The sequence below is a fragment of the Bradysia coprophila genome (assembly GCF_014529535.1).
Source record: "Bradysia coprophila strain Holo2 chromosome IV unlocalized genomic scaffold, BU_Bcop_v1 contig_84, whole genome shotgun sequence".
NCBI classification, from domain to species: Eukaryota; Metazoa; Arthropoda; class Insecta; order Diptera; family Sciaridae; genus Bradysia; species Bradysia coprophila.
In genome coordinates, this window is record NW_023503376.1 from 2,265,041 (window position 1) to 2,284,182 (window position 19,142).

The 19,142-nt window shown below is 38.7% G+C and overlaps 2 protein-coding genes across 3 annotated transcripts; one reads left to right on the forward strand and one right to left on the reverse strand.

Annotated features, from left to right (window-relative positions):
- Positions 1–685: 685 nt before the first annotated feature.
- On the reverse strand, positions 686–2,071 carry LOC119072799 (protein THEM6). Its single transcript, XM_037178097.1, has 3 exons — positions 1,493–2,071; positions 985–1,427; positions 686–919 (listed from the first exon to the last, which is right to left on the reverse strand). The coding sequence occupies exons 1-3, from the start codon at positions 1,650–1,652 to the stop codon at positions 842–844; spliced, it is 681 nt and encodes a 226-aa protein (XP_037033992.1). The 5' UTR covers positions 1,653–2,071; the 3' UTR covers positions 686–841.
- A 2,481-nt stretch (positions 2,072–4,552) lies between these two features.
- Positions 4,553–11,532, forward strand: LOC119072783 (centrosomal protein of 104 kDa). 2 transcript variants are annotated; one of them, XM_037178071.1, is made up of 10 exons: positions 4,553–4,874; positions 7,711–7,878; positions 7,940–8,163; positions 8,220–8,409; positions 8,475–8,686; positions 8,748–9,121; positions 9,331–9,469; positions 9,528–9,892; positions 9,950–10,773; positions 10,839–11,532. In XM_037178071.1, the coding sequence occupies exons 1-10, from the start codon at positions 4,835–4,837 to the stop codon at positions 11,072–11,074; spliced, it is 2,772 nt and encodes a 923-aa protein (XP_037033966.1). In that variant the 5' UTR covers positions 4,553–4,834; the 3' UTR covers positions 11,075–11,532. The 2 variants fall into 2 exon arrangements, with proteins under 2 accessions (XP_037033966.1, XP_037033967.1); XM_037178072.1 differs by having other exon boundaries at positions 9,355–9,469.
- Positions 11,533–19,142: the final 7,610 nt, after the last annotated feature.

The following is a 19,142-nucleotide window of genomic DNA, read 5'->3' on the forward strand; positions in this document are numbered from 1 at the left end:
TATTATGTGCACTTACTGGCCAAGGTTACCTCGACTCAGCAACACCGGTTACATTGTCTGCAATGGCTTCGTGGGCGACGTGGGTACACTTAAAAAGTCCATTCAAAAATGTTGAAAAAGTGGTTTCGGATGGATCGCCGACCGGGACAATGGCTAGTGTACTGGTAGTACTCGACCTCCTCTACAACCTCATGCCAAAAGCTAAAGTTGATAATTTGTCTCTCAGGAAATAAAAGTCAAAAACCAAAAAGTCGAACTTTCGATGTTAGAAAACCTCGACAGACACGCCTTTTGGACCATCGGTTTCTTTGGCAGTTTTGTAGAGTTTTTAACGTTCTACATCCTGCTAGAACATTGTTTTCAAAAATACTCTTAACTTTCCGAGTTATGACCATTTGAAAGTTAAAGTCGTCCGGGGGGACTTCTTCCCGAGCACCTTCGGATTCATCAACTATATGCCTGGACTTAGTTTTCAATGATCTACGTTTTCCGCACACAGGCTATCGCGACCCTTAAAATTCTCAAAATTCGATACGCCCTAGTATTTAGATACAGCTCCTAGGGAAAGGAATTACTATTACCAGGGTTAGCACTTTCATTTCATTCTCTATTGCATTTAGAGAAGACAATCCGGTTTCGGCAAAGCACTGTCAGTGCTTTGGTTTCGGTCATTTATAGACGACTGTTAAAACATTCACTTTTTTTATTTGATCAAGCAATAATTGTCTAAGTTTGGTGTATTTACACGGGTCGACATTAAAACTTAGCGTAACCGTAGAGTGTAAATAAACATTTGTGCTAATTAAATTAGACAAAATCTTCAATTTTTAACCACATCAAATTATCTTAAATTAACAACAGCCATATCTTTGCGCAGTTTGTTGCTTGAAATATCGTTATACTCAATCCATTTGGCCACCTTTAAAATGAAAATATTGATTAAAATCAGAGCACTTTCAACGATGGTAATTTACGGTAATTTACTTCTAGTGATAGTTCAGGTTTTCCGCGTACTAAATCTCCATTCTCAACTTTGCTCAATCCACTCTTAATGACACTGCTGTCCTGAGTCAGCAACAGCAGATTAATTATTTCGTCTGCTACAACGCCAATCACTCGCTGTCGACAAATCGCAATGCAATGTATGAAACCGTCTACCGGTGAAACAAAACGATGTTCCATGTAAATGAACTGATCGTCCCAATAAATGATGTTTGAAGTAATTTTGAACAAGGTAAAAGGTCGAATAAACCGTCGATACCGAATGGTAGTGGCACCTTGCACCACTGATCCACCTTTCGACACAATTGTCTTGTACAATTGTGTTCGTTCATAGAAATCCACTCTGGCAAAGTCAATTTCTCGTAGATACCGGGAATTGTTCATGTGATAGAGCAGATTGTCCACATCGTTGGATAAACAGATTCCTGTGGAAAGGTTTTCCAATCAATTCCGGTTAAAGAAAAAAAATTTGATTTCACCAAATACTGACCGGTTACTTGCAAAGTATCCAAAATACCAGCGTTCCGTTTTATAAATCGAGCATTAATTACACAAAGGCACATTCGTAGAAAGTAATGAACTTCAAATAAGGCATACAAAAATAATAGAGCCCCTGTACCTCCGAGGAGAACGTAGCACCAACTATCCATGCTTCCAAATCGAATCTATTCGGAACAAGTGCGGATATCAGCACATCTTTCATAGAAATTCGGATAAATTGTCTTGCATTTCCACCGACAAACACCTCTACATATTAGGATCGTTTGCCATATTTTCTTCAAATTTTCTTATTGATTTTTCCGGTAGACACAAAATTACTTTTCACAGCATCGTATAGTGTATGCAAGCTCGCAGTGGTTGTACAATATGTCGATGCACTAAAATAATTCTTGTCGAGTGTAAGTCGATGAATCAATTTGTTAATATGATTGTCTAGTGACAGGGTAACACAACTAAATGGTAAAAAATTTATAAACTTTTTGAATTTACTATTTAATCAAATCAAATTGGAAATGCAGGACTTTATAGGATTCTCGACGTCTAAAAGCTACATTAATTTACTGGGTTGATATTGGGCGCCTGCGCCAACTTTAACGATGAAATGTGATGTGAAACCATTTTATGCCATCGAGTAAAATTTAAGGTATTGACCATTGGTGATAAATACGGACAGTAAACGAAATATTTTCAGATGAGGCGACATAACTACACGGTCAATATCGTCAGGAACGATATTATCGTCCAAAAAAATTTCATCCAGGACGATAATATCGTCTAAAATTATAAATTTTAAAATATTTTCAGGACGATATTATCGTTTTCTTGACGATATTATCGTTTAAAAAAACGATAATATCGTTTTTAAACGATAATATCGTTTTTTGGACGATACTATCGTTTTTTTGATGATACTATCGTCTAAAAAACGATATTATCGTTCAAAAAACGATAATATCGCTTTTTTGATGATAATATCGTCCTGGATGAAAATATCCGCTGGACGATATTATCGTCATTTTCTTATTCTGAACAAATTTATCGTTATTTTGGACGATATTATCGTCCTGGTCGATAATTTTTGGGACGATAATATCGTTCTGGACGATAGTATCGTCCAGAACGATAATATCCTTTTTAATTTTTTTATTTTTTTAAATTTGAGACGATAATATCGTCCAGGACGATAATATCGTTTTTAATTTATTTAAAATAAAAATTCTAGACGATAATATCGTCCTGGGCGATATTATCGTTCTGGATGGTTGTTGAAGACGAAACACAAAATCTTGTAGATAAACACCTTTTTATGGACGGCAAATATATATTAAAAATTGGTTCATTTGGTTCCGTAAATTTAAATTTTATATATAAAAATTACACAGACTAATTATGAGACGATGCGAGAAAAAAAAATTAACTCCTAAGTTCCGACACCGTTCCGGCGCCCGGCTCGCATTGCGGCCCTCCGCTTCGCTCCGGGGCCGTTTTGGACGATATTATCGTACAGAAAACGAAAATATCCATTAGATTTTCTAGAACGGTAATATCGTCTAAAAAACGATACTATCGTCTAAAAAACGATAATATCGTTTTTGAGACGATACTATCGTCCAAAAAACGATATTATCGTTTTTTTTGACGATACTATCGTCTAAAAACGATATTATCGTTTTTTAGACGATAGTATCGTTTTTTTGACGATAATATCGTTTTTTAGACGATAGTATCGTCCAAAAAAACGATAATATCGTTCCTGACGATATTGACGGTGTGGAAATGTCCCGCGCCACCAATTTTCACATTGCCCTGCATCCGTCTATTGTCGTCACTCTCCTTGATGAATTTTAAGTTATCATAAATCCCAGAAAATTCCACAAAGTCCACTGGCGAGAAAGTGTACTTATTTGCACGTTAAATGATTCACTAGATACAAGATAGTACTTTTGACCAAGGTTGTAAACTTTGGGGAGATCTATCAAATACGCGGGTAACACACCACACTTGACAATATTTCCGATTTTCATTCACATCCAGTGATGATTGACGTGTGGTCTACTTTATCGGTAAAATCATCAGAAGTAGTATCTTCCAGCGTGTCTTTTGGAACGGCATTCTTCGTGACATTACCAAAGTTTATAGCCTTGCTTGCGACTTACCTAATTGGTCAATTTGTCACAGCACTGCTGCTAGCAGTAACACTTTTATGTCAGATGTACACTTCCCCGTGCTGCATGTTTTGACACACACGAAGAAAATGTGACTACTGTCTTAACCGGTTACAGTGTCTGCACTGGCTTCGTGGGCGACGTGGGTACACTTAAAAAGTTCATTCAAAAATGTTGAAAAGGTGGTTTCGGATGGATCGCCGACCGGGACAATGCCTAGTGTACTGGTAGTACTCGACCTCCTCTACAACCTCATGCCAAAAGCTAAACTTAATAATTTGTCTCTCAGGAAATAAAAGTGAAAAACGAAAATGTCGAACTTTCGATGTTAGAAAACCTCGACAGACACACCTTTTGGACCATCGGTTTCTTTGGCAGTTTTGTAGAGTTTTTAACGCTCTACATCCTGCTAGAACATTGTTTTCAAAAATACTCTTAACTTTCCGAGTTATGACCATTTGAAAGTTAAAGTCGTCCGGGGGGACTTCTTCCCGGGCACCTTCGGATCCATCAACCATATGCCTGGATTTAGTTTTCAATGATCTACGTTTTCCGCACACAGGCTATCGCGACCCTTAAAATTCTCAAAATTCGATACGCCCTATTCAACATACCTACCATCATTTATGACAAATTTTCCTACCAAACGCATATAAGTTACAAAGTCCATGCTTTCCAAAGGATACTGACTTGACACTCTTGTTATGGGCTCTACTGATAAGTAAATGTAAGAAGAATATTTGCCGACAACACAGTGAAATGTGCACCAGGAAAAACAATAACACTCAAACTGCGCATGATTGCCACTTTATCTTAACGACACAGGAGAAGTAAGAAAATCGTCGATTCGTTCAGATGTTCCTTTTAACATATTTTCATTCATCACTCTGCAGTCAGGGTTTTCGTTTTATTAGATTAAAGTTTAGAAAAATTCAATTTGATTTAGAGTGAACGGATCAACCATAGTTTTAGTCCAATTTGATTAGACGTGTTAACTACATTAGTGTGACTTTTAGTGAAATAAATTTTTCTAATTTGAATTTCTAGTTCAATTTTTGGCTTATTTTTCCCATTTAAATTGAAGCATTTTCACCGAGATTTTCACTTCGAAATGGAATGTCTCCGAACCTAATACGTTGAACAATGCAAGCAAAATTAATCGAATTATGGCTAAGCGCATACCATTCAATGTAATTTTCGTGTCTGGTAAGTAATTTGGTCGATGCATAATTCACAGATTGTAAATATGGAAAATTCATAAAAAAAAAAAAAAATTCCGATGTTCGTGTTCGCAGTTGGTAGTTTAGGTACACTTATACGTTCTGACTAATCGATAAAATGTTTTGTTACACTTTGTTTTGTCCTTACTACGCCGATGGTACACATGCACATAAAAATATGTCTATCTGCTGTACTGTATCTCGTATGAGATGCGATTGGGGACTAATAAATTTTAATTGTACTTTAAGTCATGAAGTGCAGATAAACGGAGAAAAAGTAGTCTCGATTTGACCGGACATGACCAGAAAATGGTAAAAATGTTAAAGGTCCTTACGCGAACTGTAATTCCGGAGATAGGGAAGGGTATCATTAAGTAGCATGACTTCAATGTATGACGATACGGCTATACTAAATTATGTAACGTGATAATCAGCAATGAATAATTTATGGACGAGGATCGTTGAAGTCCAATGAACAGCCTATGTGTGCAACATTGTTCATCAAATATTGAAAACGTTCAACTTAATTTTCATATTATAAAGAGTCGAAGGAACTGAAAAATTACAAAAATTGTGTACCTCATCCACCTCGTTTGCGGTTGGTAATACACACTGATGATATCGCTTTTCATTATATAGTGTCTTGCCTATAACGGAATCGATATGCTATTTTAGGAAAATAAGAAAACTTTAGAAACTTCGACAGTTTATACGTGTAAATAGAATCGGTATCTGGCAATGAGAATCGCATTATAGAAAACGACTTTTCATTTATGTAATTTCAACCGACGTTTATCGGTGGTTATATGAGCTGTGAACACAGCAGATGTATATGTGGATTATATCCGTTGGATATGCTCGGTTTAGAGGAAAATTTATTAATTTGACTTGTTAATTGTTTCATTCGTAGTTGAATGTCGTCGTAATATCTGTACTGGTACTGAGTAAAATTGATGGCATGGTAAACGAATAGAAAACAGAGACGGAAGGATGAAGTTGTCAGTATTACACCGAATCCGTTACTCGCTTCGATTGAAGAATTACCAACAGATTGGTGTTAAATCTGATAGACCAGATAAGAAGCTCATTAATCGAGGGTGTCGAGAATTCTCATCCACGTAGAGGGTGCTAATACGTTTAATGATCAGTTTGTAACTGATGGAATTCCACGAAGAAAATAGGTGTTAGGAATCATGTCCGGAGCGATAGCGGAGGACTTGACGCAGTCTAACTTCCAAAAAAAGAACGAAGAAATTTTTTTGAGACGCGGCAACTATATATAGGCGAGAATTTAAGTTTCTTTCCTTTCTTATTCGCGCTTCAAATACGAGCAAAACGAGCTATCACTCGACTATGTAGCTTTAAAATTACCGGAGATACATCGTTTTGAAATTGGTCACTTTTCATAGAAAATACACCAAATTGACTTTTCCCAAACAATCAAAATCTTTCAACTTACTCTGTATGTTTCTATCTGTCTGTCTATCTGTCTGTCTATCTATCTGTCTATCTGTCTATCTATCGACGGTCGATCTCGGAAACTAGTCAGCCAATCTCCATGAAATTTTGCAGGAACCTCAGGGTGGGCATAAAAATGAAAATGTGATACGCCATTACCCCAGGAAAAACCAGAATTTTGTTTTATTGGCCTCGAAGTGGTTTCTGAGTGTGGTTTTCGAGGGTCGGGAACGCGTTTTCGGCTGTAGCTTAGTTGTATTGAAACCTACAGAGGCGTGCGTCCCATCAAATGAAGGGTATTCGTAACACGATTCGAACAAAAAAATAATTTAAAAAATCGGGGCAGATTCGTTTGAGCTAGAACGATTAGAGTGACCAAATTTTGAGCTACTCGAGCGTAGGATGAAAGGACTAATATTTTTTTGAGAATTACTTTCTTCGGCAAAGTCTCAAATTTTTGATTTTCGTCAAATTTTCGATTTTCGTCAAATTTCGAATTTCGTCAAATTTTCGATTTTCGTCAAATTTTCGAATTTCGTCAAATTTTCGAATTTCGTCAAATTTTTGATTTTCGTCAAATTTTCGAATTTCGTCAAATTTTCGATTATCGTCAAATTTTCGATTTTCGTCAAATTTCCAAATTTCGTCAAATTTTCAAATTTCGCCAAATTTCCGAATTTCTGTTAAAAACTGTTATAAAAAGCAGTGTTCTAAAACTTCTAAAACGACTGATATCCCAACAAAAATCTCTTCGAGAAAAGTGTGACGCAGTCTTTGAAGTACAATTTCTAAAATGAATGATATCGCTAGAGTTGACGCTTTCAGCTTCGTTACGCAAAAATTAAATTTTACACTCAATTTTAGTTCAAACAAGCTAGCTTTTGCGTAACGAAGCTGAAAGCGTCAACTCTAGCGATATCATTCATTTTAGAAATTGTACTTCAAAGACTGCGTCACACTTTTCTCGAAGAGATTTTTGTTGGGATCATGAATAAAGGGAATCATGAATAAAGTAAGAGCTACCCGTGTGTAAGAGAGGCAAGGGCAAGATGTGGTTTAAAATGTTAAGGAAAGAAATGCAAATAGTCTTCACGCTTAATACTACTCGAATGTTGAATATTAGGCTTATAGGATCTACAGCAACGAACTGACTCTGACATACCAATAGATTAAGGTTAGCTCGTTTAGTATGTGTTTATTATGTAGGTGGAAGCACGGGTTTTCAGGGGATATAATGTACCAATGGACGTGTGCCAACTGGTAAAAATAAATTATCAAAACCCACCGATGGTCAGTGGAGACTCGCTTGACGAACCAATACATTCCTTACTTAGTTGTTCCACTGAATGTTACATTATTTCCAGATGAAGATCTGGACTTTCCGTCAAACGAATTAAATTCACATGGACCAACCGTACAAGGATGGAGAAATCATCCCGAAAGTGTGATACCGAATCAAGAAATTATTCTACGTCTGCATAATCCTGCGCAAATATGTCGAATTCAGGTTTTAGCTCATCAGTTTTTGATCCGTAAGTTGCACTCCATTTATTGTCTAATCGTATGGTTACGAAACCGTTAATTCTTTCGCAGCGGAAAGAATTGAAATTTGGATTCACTTTTCACCGAAAGGAGCTCCCACCACTCCATCCAGCCAAACATTCGAGTATCTTGGCTACATTTCGCTGTCCGATAATTCTGCGACGAAATTTAAGTCGCGTGAGCTACAAAGTGTATCGGTTGGACCGCAGAAAGGCACGCATGTGAAACTAAGATTGGGCCAGAACCATCCGAATCACTTGAACACGAACAATCAGGTTTGCGATGCGAATTTCCATCGAAAATGCTCGATTAAAACATTGAAAATCTCTAGGTGGCACTGATCGCAGTAAATGTTATCGGATTCGACATCGGTTCCGAGGATTTAATAAAATTGACGGAGAGTGGAACTGATATACCGCTTCAGTCCATTTGTGACGATCTATCTTTTTCGATGTACGTGGAGGAATCGATAACTGACACAGTTCGCGCAATCGAGATGCTGAAGAAGAAGGCCGTAAATGGTTTGATATTTCCATCTCGCGATTCGTTCATGGACACTCGGTCTGATTCTGACTTTTTTTTGTAGACGAAAGGTTCGAGTATGCGAGAAAACTGAAGCTTTGTATGAGCGCGTTACGAAGTGCTGGCGAACGAATGGGACGATATGCTCTAGCTAAACGACAGGCAGTTGTGCAGGAAGACTTTATTGCAGCAAAGTTACGCAAAGAGCAAATTGAAATGTATAAAAATGCGGTGTTTGCACACCTTCGAGTGGAGGTCCTAATGGAACGAGATAAGGTAAAATCGACGCCTCATTTCTAAAAAAGAAAATTTTTCACTTTTTACCCCCAACTTTAAGACAAATCAAGAAAATGACTCGTTCTCCGAGATCTACGCTCAAAAGCCGACCCTTCCACAACCACCAAGCCTGCAGGATGTTGCAGCCACATTAGCAGATTTGTCCAGTACAATGAGTCCGAAACTTGGCCATCGTGATACTGGGTCAACAGACGGATCATCGATATCTGAATCCTATTCAGCATCGCTGAGCAAAGCATCAGTGACTCAGGTCGATGCGCCGAATTCACCGCAACTAAATCAAATCGGTCGCAGTCCATACAGGGATTCGTCAGCTAGTAATTCAAGAACTGGATCGTTGCGTAGAAGAAATAAGAGTGCACCAAGAAGTAGCTACGAAGACTACGAAGAAAGAGCAGTGCCCGCCCTGCGACAGTAAGATTAACTTAGCCACTTGATGTGTAGACGTTGTAGATTTTACTGATGTAATGGGTGGAAAGTACTTTTAATATTGGCGAATGATTTTCAAATTTTTTTTGGGTTTTAAGAGTGCTTTCATCGGCGCGGCCCCATTTTTGTGTTTGACGCTCGGTGTTCGTTTATCTTTTTGTTGATTTGATGTCGTGTTTCTATTCCGATTTCAGTTCACATACTAATGAATTTTTAAGGGAATGTCAGGGTGCTGCATTACTGGAAAGCGATCCATGTCGAGGTAGGTCTCGTTTGAACGAACGAGAACGTCGACAGGCAGCGTTACCCATTCTAACATTTGGAAATGATATGGTAAGACGATCAGAATCGGCAACGATTTCCATTCAATTAATCGATGAACCGCTTTCAGGTGGAAATGTTTTATTCCCGGCAATATCAAGACCGCGAGGATGGACTCATTCATCTCACCGCAATACTGAAAGGTGAAAGTTCGTTGGATTTTGCTGTTGGTCTGAACAAAATTGCCAGAAGCGCAACACTACTCCTACACAGAGCCGTCAGAGACGCCGTTTTTTCTGTTTTCAACTATGCCACCGAAACGGTACGAGCCCTTTTCGTTGAATTCGTGCCCGGGAGAGTGTCTGCTAGTGAAGTGGCTCGATGTGTTGATCGATTGTTGCCAGAACTATTGGCCAAAAGTGGCGATCCGTCTCCGAGAATTCATACATTAGCCCAACATACGATCCTTACCATTGCCGCTTGTCCTGAAGTTCGGTAAACACAGATCCGATTCGAAACATAACCAGATCACTGACCACTTGTTTCACTTAGCGAACAACACTTAATAGCACCAGCGTTATCACGATCGGTTGGAACAGGAACTCATCCGCGGCTAGCATTGAGTCGCATGCAGATGCTCGAACAACTGGCACTCAGTCAAGGAATCAATGCAGACAAACAGAGTGGTTTGACGTGTCGTGCCCTGTCGGATTGTGGTTGTTCCGGCATACATCACCCATCCGAGCCAGTTCGCAAGGTGGCTGAAAGAGTTTTGCTTCTTGTTTACAAGATAAATCCACGACTGGTCAGGAAGCAGTTACCACCGGACGATGATGTTACACGCAGGAATTTGCTGTATCGGCAACTTTTCACTGAATTCGATAAGTTAGACATGCAACGACGCAAAGAAATGCTAGCCGGCTCGCGAACGGGTGACGCGGGAGCAGAATCACCGACTAATTGTGCCAAAACTGAATCTCCTCAGTTTAGTTTAGAACGGAAATCAAAAACTGTGAAGCATGACAGCTGCGAAAACAGTGCAACGGCTAGTCCTAAAAAGTCGATTTTACTGAACAAAAATGGAGCAACGCATTCGGATACCGGGAACAGGAACAGAGTAACGCACCAAGTGCCTAATCGTCAAAACGGTAAGGAGGAATACAACGTGAAAGTGAAACAGACTATGGCGCTGAGCGCATTCAATTCCAATTCGTTCGACGATGAAAAGCCACAGTATTGTCCGTTTTGCGATTGGGAGTACAACGGGGCTCAGGATGAGTTGGACAAACACTTCTGGAAGGCATGTCCAATCTTAACGAAATGTCCACAATGTCGACAAGTGCTAGAGGTTGCTGCTCTCAATGCACATTTAACAGGTAAGTGAAGGTCTTGGAGGGGTAGGACTACAAGGATTACGAATTATGAGTTGTTCTGTTATCAGGTGAATGTGACGCCAAAATAAGTTACATAACGTGTAAACGTTGCACCGAAGCGGTGCACAAGGATCTGTATGAAATCCATTCCATGGAAGATCATTGTCAGGAATTAAAGCCAAACATCGCACGATGTCCGTTATGTCATGACGAAGTGGAGGCACCGTTAGATGGAGGCTGGAAATTGCACTTGTTGAGTACAGACGGTTGCCGTGGTAATGCTAGACGACGAGCAAAAATTTAGTAGTCAAAATTTAGGATCAAATTGAAAATCATTTTATTCTGAGCTTATATCCATCCTTGAGAGAAAGAATCGCAAATTAACGTCCTACTAAAGTTTAAAATAAACAAAAAAAAAAAAAAATATTTTTTAACGCAAAGAAATTATTCAAAGGAAAATTGATATCGGGAAAACGCAATGACATCCAATTAAGAATCAATTTGAAATATTTAAATTTAACCAAAATAACATTTTAGAACAAATTAATCGGAATCAATCACAATTTGCATGAACAACAACAAAAAAACATTTTTGAGATAAAATTTTAGGGCAAAGCAAAAATAAAATTTAATTTTTTTATTTGACGATAAATTTGACCATTCTCATTCAAGAACTGAATATATTTATTGTTATCGCAGTGAGTTAACAAATTTTTTTTCAGATTTTATTTTAATGTCTTTACACATTGTTTACAATTAAAAGAAAAAACGAAAACTAAAATTAAACTCAAATTTTTAAATATTCAATTTTGGCCAATTTTTGTATACTCAAGCAACGGTTATGTTTCGCTAACTTCGCTGCATATGGTTCTACTCAAGAAGTCCTTTTACTTTCGAATTATTTTACTCATCCGGAGGTTATAAGATGAGCGATAGTGCCATCTATGATGGGTGACGGGTATTATCGCCCAGGGAATTATCGCCCAGACAGATTTTTTCAAAAATTAATTGGTATTATCACCCGGGGAATTATCGCCCAGGAACTATCACCCAGCTCGATGGGAATTATCACCCGGGGAATTTTCGCCCAGGAATTATCACCCAGGGAACTATCACCCAGGAATTATCAGCCAGACTAACCGGAAACTTTCACCCGGGGAATTATCGCCCAGGAATTATCACCCCGCTATCTGGTAATTATTCCCCAGCTAGTTAAAGCTGAGGAATTACGGCCCAGTAAATTTAGAATTATCACCCAGCTATTTGAAATTGATGAATTATCGCCCAGTGAATTTGGAATTATCACCCAGCTATCTGAGATTGAGGAATTATCGCCCAGTGAACTTGGAATTATCACCCAGCTATCTGAGATTGAGGAATTATCGCCCAGTGAACTTGGAATTATCACCCAGCTAACTGAAATTGAGGAATTATTGCCAAGAAATTTGTGTTCAAAGTATTACCGAGTCAGCAGTTACTTTTCAACTATGTTAAAAGATTTATCACATTTTCGATATACACATCTTTTACTCCTATTAATTTGGTAAAACATTATCTATAGTAGAGAAAGACTAGGCCCCACCTCTTGGGTGGGTCAGGTCCCTTGACTGGCTATTTTTTTCTATAATTCCAGCCTTAGTTTTCTATCATATTTATTTAATTTCCTGAAGAAACAAAAAGAGCTATGAGTTGAAGGTCCAGCGAGCGATGTCTTACTCCTAAGTTGAGTCTCCTATATAATCTACTAAAAGCGCTGAACAGGTGGCGCATTTCTTGCTTACCTCTTGAAAAAAAACTCATGTGAATTACGGCTCTGGCAAAATTCACACTCGTGCAAACACTTTAGGAACGAAAAATTTCTTTTAAGAACGCGATTTCACGCAAAAATTGTCGTATATCGCAGATTACCAGTCCAATAAAGTCCAATGTTCGAATTTAACCACATGAATTACGATACTGGTCGAAAACACTTAATATTTTAAAATCTGCGATTTTCGAAGCCTCTGAGAATTACTCGAGTTATCGTGTTATCAAGCAAGCAAGATTGTTCTAGACTTCTAGATTGTTCGACCAGAAATCCAGATTCACTTACTCGTCGAATAATTTTTTTTTCTGGAAATCCGTTGCAAAAATGTCGCGGTAACAAGTTGTGTTTACAATTATACTCCAACTACTCCACTACTCCAATATTATCCATCTACGAACTCAAAATCGGGTAAAAATTACTTAAGTTATCACGATAACAAGGAAAAGTGTCTGAGTATAATTTGGCGTATTTCCTGCCTACCTCTTGAAAAAATATAACTCGTGTGAATTATGGCCCTCGCTTCGCTCTGGCCACAAAGTTCACACTCGTTCAAACATTTTAGGAACGAAAAAAATTCTTTCAAGAATACGGATTTCACGCAAAAATTGTCGTATATCCCAGATTACTAGTCCAATTAAATTCCAATGTTCGAATTTAACCACATGAATTACGCTACTGGTCGAAATTGATTTTTTAAGCCTCTGAGAATTACTCGAGCTATCGGTTTCTCAAGCAAGCAAAAACTCTTTTGGGAAGTACTTCTTAATTGTTAGACCAGAAATCCAGAATTTCACTACTCTTCAAATGAGAAATTTTTCTGGAAATCCGTTGCAAAAATGTCGTGGTAAACATAAACAAGTTATATTTACAATTACTCCAAACTCGCTACTCCAATATCATTCTCTGTCAATTAAAACAAAAAATTTGAAAATCGGGTAAAAATTACTCAAGTTATCGCGCGGTAACAAGAGAAAGTGTCTGTGTAGAATTTCTCCCATCTTGTTGTTCTAACATTATCCATCTGCAAACTCAACCTCAAGAATTTCAATCTTCGTCGAATAACACAAAAAGTTTTAAAATCTGATAAGAATTAGGGAAGTTATCGCGGTAACAAGGAATAAAATTCTCTTGAGAATTACTCCCATCTCATTATCCCAATATTGCCCATCTACGAACTTAACCTCATGATTTTCATTCTCCGTCGATTAAAACCAAAATTTTGCAAATCGGTAAAGAATTACTCGAGCTATCGAGTCCACAAGGAAAAGCGTCTGTGTAGAATTTCTCCCATCTCGTTGTTCGAACATTATCCATCTGCAAACTCAGCCTCAAGATTTTCAATCTTCGTCGATTAAGACAAAATCTTTGAAAATCGGATAAGAATTATGGAAGTTATCGCGGTAACAAGTAAAAAAATCTCTTGAGAATTACTCCCATCTCATTACTCCAATATTGCCCATCTACGAACTTAACCTCATGATTTTCATTCTCCGTCGATTAAAACCAAAATTTTGCAAATCGGTAAAGAATTACTCGAGTTATCGAGTCCACAAGTGTACGGACGTTTTCTGTATTTAACGTTTTTTGCCAATGTGGAACAATTTCAAAATATCAAAGTGAACTTAGCGTTACGGACATTTAAGGGTATTTTCTTTCATAAGACCCTGACTTTCAGTCAAGGGAATAACTTCCTCAGTGTGTAAACTTTAATGCGAATTTACGTCTGATCTAATCAATTGTGCACCGTCTTGTGTTAGGTGAATGCACATTTGATTCAATCGATTCACCTAAGACAATGCACAATCGATTGAATGAAACATTTAGGTTAACTAATTGTGCATCAACTTAGAAGCACCTACAATTAGTCTAACTAATTGTGCATCAACTTAGAGGCATCTACAATTAGTCTAGCAAATTGTGCATCATCTTAAATGGATGCACATTTAGTCTAACTAATTGTGCATCAACTTAGAAGCACCTACAATTAGTACAGCAAATTGTGCATCATCTTAAATGGATGCACATTTAGCATAACTAATTGTGCATCAACTTAGAGGCATCTACAATTAGTCTAGCAAATTGTGCATCATCTTAAACGGATGTACATTTAGTCTAACTAATTGTGCATCTACTTAGAGGCATCTACAATCAATCTTAGTAAATTGTGCATCATCTTAAATGGATGCACATTTAGTCTAACTAATTGTGCATCTATTTAGAAACATCTACAATTAGTCTAACTAATTGTGCATCAACTTAGAGGCATCTACAATTAGTCTAGCAAATTGTGCATCATCTTAAATGGATGCATATTTAGTTTAACTAATTGTGCATCAACTTAGAAGCACCTACATATAGTCTAGCAAATTGTGCATCATCTTAGTTAGTTAGTTAGTTAGTTTGAGTGGGTGGAACCGAAGCTCCGGCACCTAAGCCTCTGTTGGGCCTGTTGTGCGTACCCACGAAGGGCTATCTATAGTCTACCGGTACGGTTGAGATAGTCCAGGATGCTGGAAAGTGAGAGACTCCAGATGTTATTTTGCGGCAAAATAAAAGCCCCAAATGCTTTTGCTCTAGCGGTTATGTACGCTGGGCATTTACGTAAGAAATGATCTGCCGATTCTATTTCACCACAGCTGGGGCAGTAGGGGTCATTTACGAGGCCCATAGTGTGTAGGTGTTTATTGAGCGGACAGTGGCCGGTAATGGTAGCCGTCACTCTTCTGATATTTCTTCTACTAAGAGATAGCAGGAATCTAGTGTTTTTTGGGTTAATTCTCAAGCAGTTTTTAACGTGACTGGATAGGTTAGTGGATGACCAATAGTTAGTAAATTTGGTATGTTTCCATTTATTAATGAGGCCTTTGAAAAATGAAGGTGGGGCTTTGAGGAAGGGTTCAGGACTTGTGAGCGGTGCAACAACTCCAGCTTTAGCTAAGCGGTCAGCAGTCTCATTTCCTTCAAAGTTACTGTGTCCAGGTATCCAGACTAGAGTAACGCTATTATTAGTAGCAACGGTTTGAGCTAGTGTTCTGCATTTGAGGACGGATGAGCAGAAAATTTTGTAAGCTCCAATGGCATCTAGAGAGCTTTGACTATCGGAGCATATCATGATGTTTTTGTTGGAAACATTACCGGCGATCATTTCTTTAAAGCACTGTGAGATTCCGAAGGTTTCAGATTGGAAGATAGTTCCGAATGAACCTAGCGGAAATGATTTTTCCACTTGAAGTCGTGGACAGTAGATACCTGCGCCAGCTAGGTTGTTGAATTTTGATCCGTCTGAGTACCAGATGAGGTCTACGTTGGAGGGAATTACGGTGTTATTAGACCAGTCCTCTCTGGATGGGATAGTTACTTCAAATTTATTATCGAAGCAAAAGGTTGGGGTAGTTGAGTCGAAAGGCAGTTCGAAATATGGCGATTCTGCCACCATTGTCTTCCACAGAGCTGCGTGACCATAATTGGCTTTGTGGAGGAGAGATGAATGGTGCATTCTGAGGCATGTTGCTCTAGCGACAGATTCAATGTGGATGTGCAGTGGTTCGACGTTTAAGAGAGTTTCAAGTGCTGCTGTGGGCGTGGATTTCATAGCACCGGTAATACTCATGAGAGCTAGTCTTTGTATCTTTGATAGTGTTTTTTGGGTAGTACCAACATGACAGCGAGGCCACCAGATGAAAGCTGCATAAGATAGCATAGGCCTGACTATGGCTGTGTAGATCCACATTAATCACTTAATGACTTAATGTGCATCCGTTTAAGATGATGCACATTTGCTAGACTAATTGTAGGTGCTTCTAAGTTGATGCACAATTAGTTAACCTAAATGTTTCATTCAATCGATTGTGCATCGTCTTAGGTAAATCGATTGAATCAAATGTGCATTCCCCTAAGACGATGCACAATCGATTAGGTCGAATGAGATTAACAGAAGAAGGTGCACAATTGATTAGATCAGACGTAAATTCGCATTAAAGTTTACACACTGAGGAAGTTATCTTTCTCTACTATAGATAATGTTTTACCAAATTAATAGGAGTAAAAGATGTGTATATCGAAAATGTGATAAATCTTTTAACATAGTTGAAAAGTAACTGCTGACTCGGTAATACTTTGAACACAAATTTCTGGGCAATAATTCCTCAATTTCAGTTAGCTGGGTGATAATTCCAAGTTCACTGGGCGATAATTCCTCAATCTCAGATAGCTGGGTGATAATTCCAAATTCACTGGGCGATAATTCCTCAATTTAAAATAGCTGAGTGATAATTCTAAATTTACTGGGCCGTAATTCCTCAGCTTTAACTAGCTGGGGAATAATTACCAGATAGCTGGGTGATAATTCCTGGACGATAATTCCCCGGGTGAAAGTTCCCACTTAGTCTGGGTGATAATTCCTGGGTGATAGTTCCCTGGGTGATAATTCCTATCGAGCTGGGTGATAATTCCTGGGCGAAAATTCCCCGTGTGATAATTCCCATCGAGCTCCAAACGATCTACACTAAAGTTTAGTTGAACCGATTCTGTCAGGAATTGTACTATGTGAACTAAACGTTTTGGCATCGAGTACAAATTTCGCATTACACGGCACTATATCAGCAAGAACATTTTTGGAGCCACCGTATTTAAGTAAACGACTGGTTCAACTGCTGGATTTTCGTGAACCAACGCCTGGTGTTTGAGCTTTGTTCCAATTTTCGTTTTCATATTTCACGCGTCACGACTGAAAACTCGTTCAATATCCAATGGTGTTGGCGTTTTAAGGTCCCATCCGATTCGTCCATCACCCGCTTAGCCATCGATACACAGAACTCCGCGCGGTGCAGATGATTCGCTATCATCCTGTGCACAGTGTGCAGTCTTTGAAGCTTTTATACTGCTGTTGACACTTCACGATACTGATTCGATAACAGTTTCCTGGAAGCGTAATCACGATATCTCCTGTCACTCAACGTCGCGGATCTTTTTCTTTTTCTTTTGACTGGTTCAACTTACTCCGGAAGCACTCGATCTTTTTATCATTTCGCGAACGACTATATATGGATGAATTGTTGAAACGTCTCTCATAGCTCTTGCTTATCTTCTATGTCGATTCTGGTCAATCGACGTTCGAACGACCGCAAACAAACACTGATTTTTCGGAGCGTTTTCACCAAAGGATTATTTCCTTTTGTTTTCAGGCTACGCCACTTGTCAGGAATTGTACTATTCTACATTGAAACGATCTTAATTGGGGATGTTGTCACCGCGAACTGTTCGCTAATAATGACCTTATTTTCTCTTGTTTTACATCAATCACGCCCGTGTGCACTTCGATTCGGTTCATTCATGTAGCACACTTGATCGTTGACGATTATCCTAGTCATATCTAGGATCCAGTGTTTGAAGAGGCCATAATACGTAACAGATTCAGTCTATAAACGGTCTGCGGTCTATAAACAGTCTACACTCAAGTTTACCAGAACCTATACAATCAGATGATTGGGTAGGCCGTGCGAAATCTCTAAATCTCTAGTCTACTTGTACCAATTCAATTAGTTGCTTTTGCGGATAGGCTGTGCGAAAGCTCTAAGCGATCTAGTTGATGTTGAACAATAGCAGACGGCTGCAAGACATAGGCATTTCCATCATTTTTACGAAAAAAATTAAAAATGCTCAAGTTTACCAAAACCGATTCAATCAGATGCTTTTGCAAGTATGCCACCCGAAAGTTCTCAACGATCTACACTCGAGTTTACTTGAATCGGTTCAATTAGTTGCTTGTTCGGATGGGCCGTGCAAAAGCTCTATGCGATCTACGCCCAAATTTACCAAAACCGATTCAATCAGATGCTTTTGCAAGTATGCCACCCGAAAGCTCTAAACGATCTACACTCGAGTTCACTTGAATCGGTTCAATTAGTTGCTTGTTCGGATGGGCCGTGCAAAAGCTCTATGCGATCTACGCCCAAATTTACCAAAACCGATTCAATCAGATGCTTTTGCAAGTATGCCACCCGAAAGCTCTAAACGATCTACACTCGAGTTTACTTGAATCGGTTCAATTAGTTGCTTGTTCGGATGGGCCGTGCAAAAGCTCTATGCGATCTACGCCCAAATTTACCAAAACCGATTCAATCAGATGCTTTTGCAAGTATGCCACCCGAAAGCTCTAAACGATCTACACTCGAGTTCACTTGAATCGGTTCAATTAGTTGCTTGTTCGGATGGGCCGTGCAAAAGCTCTATGCGATCTACGCCCAAATTTACCAAAACCGATTCAATCAGATGCTTTTGCAAGTATGCCACCCGAAAGCTCTAAACGATCTACACTCGAGTTTACTTGAATCGGTTCAATTAGTTGCTTGTTCGGATGGGCCGTGCAAAAGCTCTATGCGATCTAAGCCCAAATTTACCAAAACCGATTCAATCAGATGCTTTTGCAAGTATGCCACCCGAAAGCTCTAAACGATCTACACTCGAGTTTACTTGAATCGGTTCAATTAGTTGCTTGTTCGGATGGGCCGTGCAAAAGCTCTATGCGATCTACGCCCAAATTTACCAAAACCGATTCAATCAGATG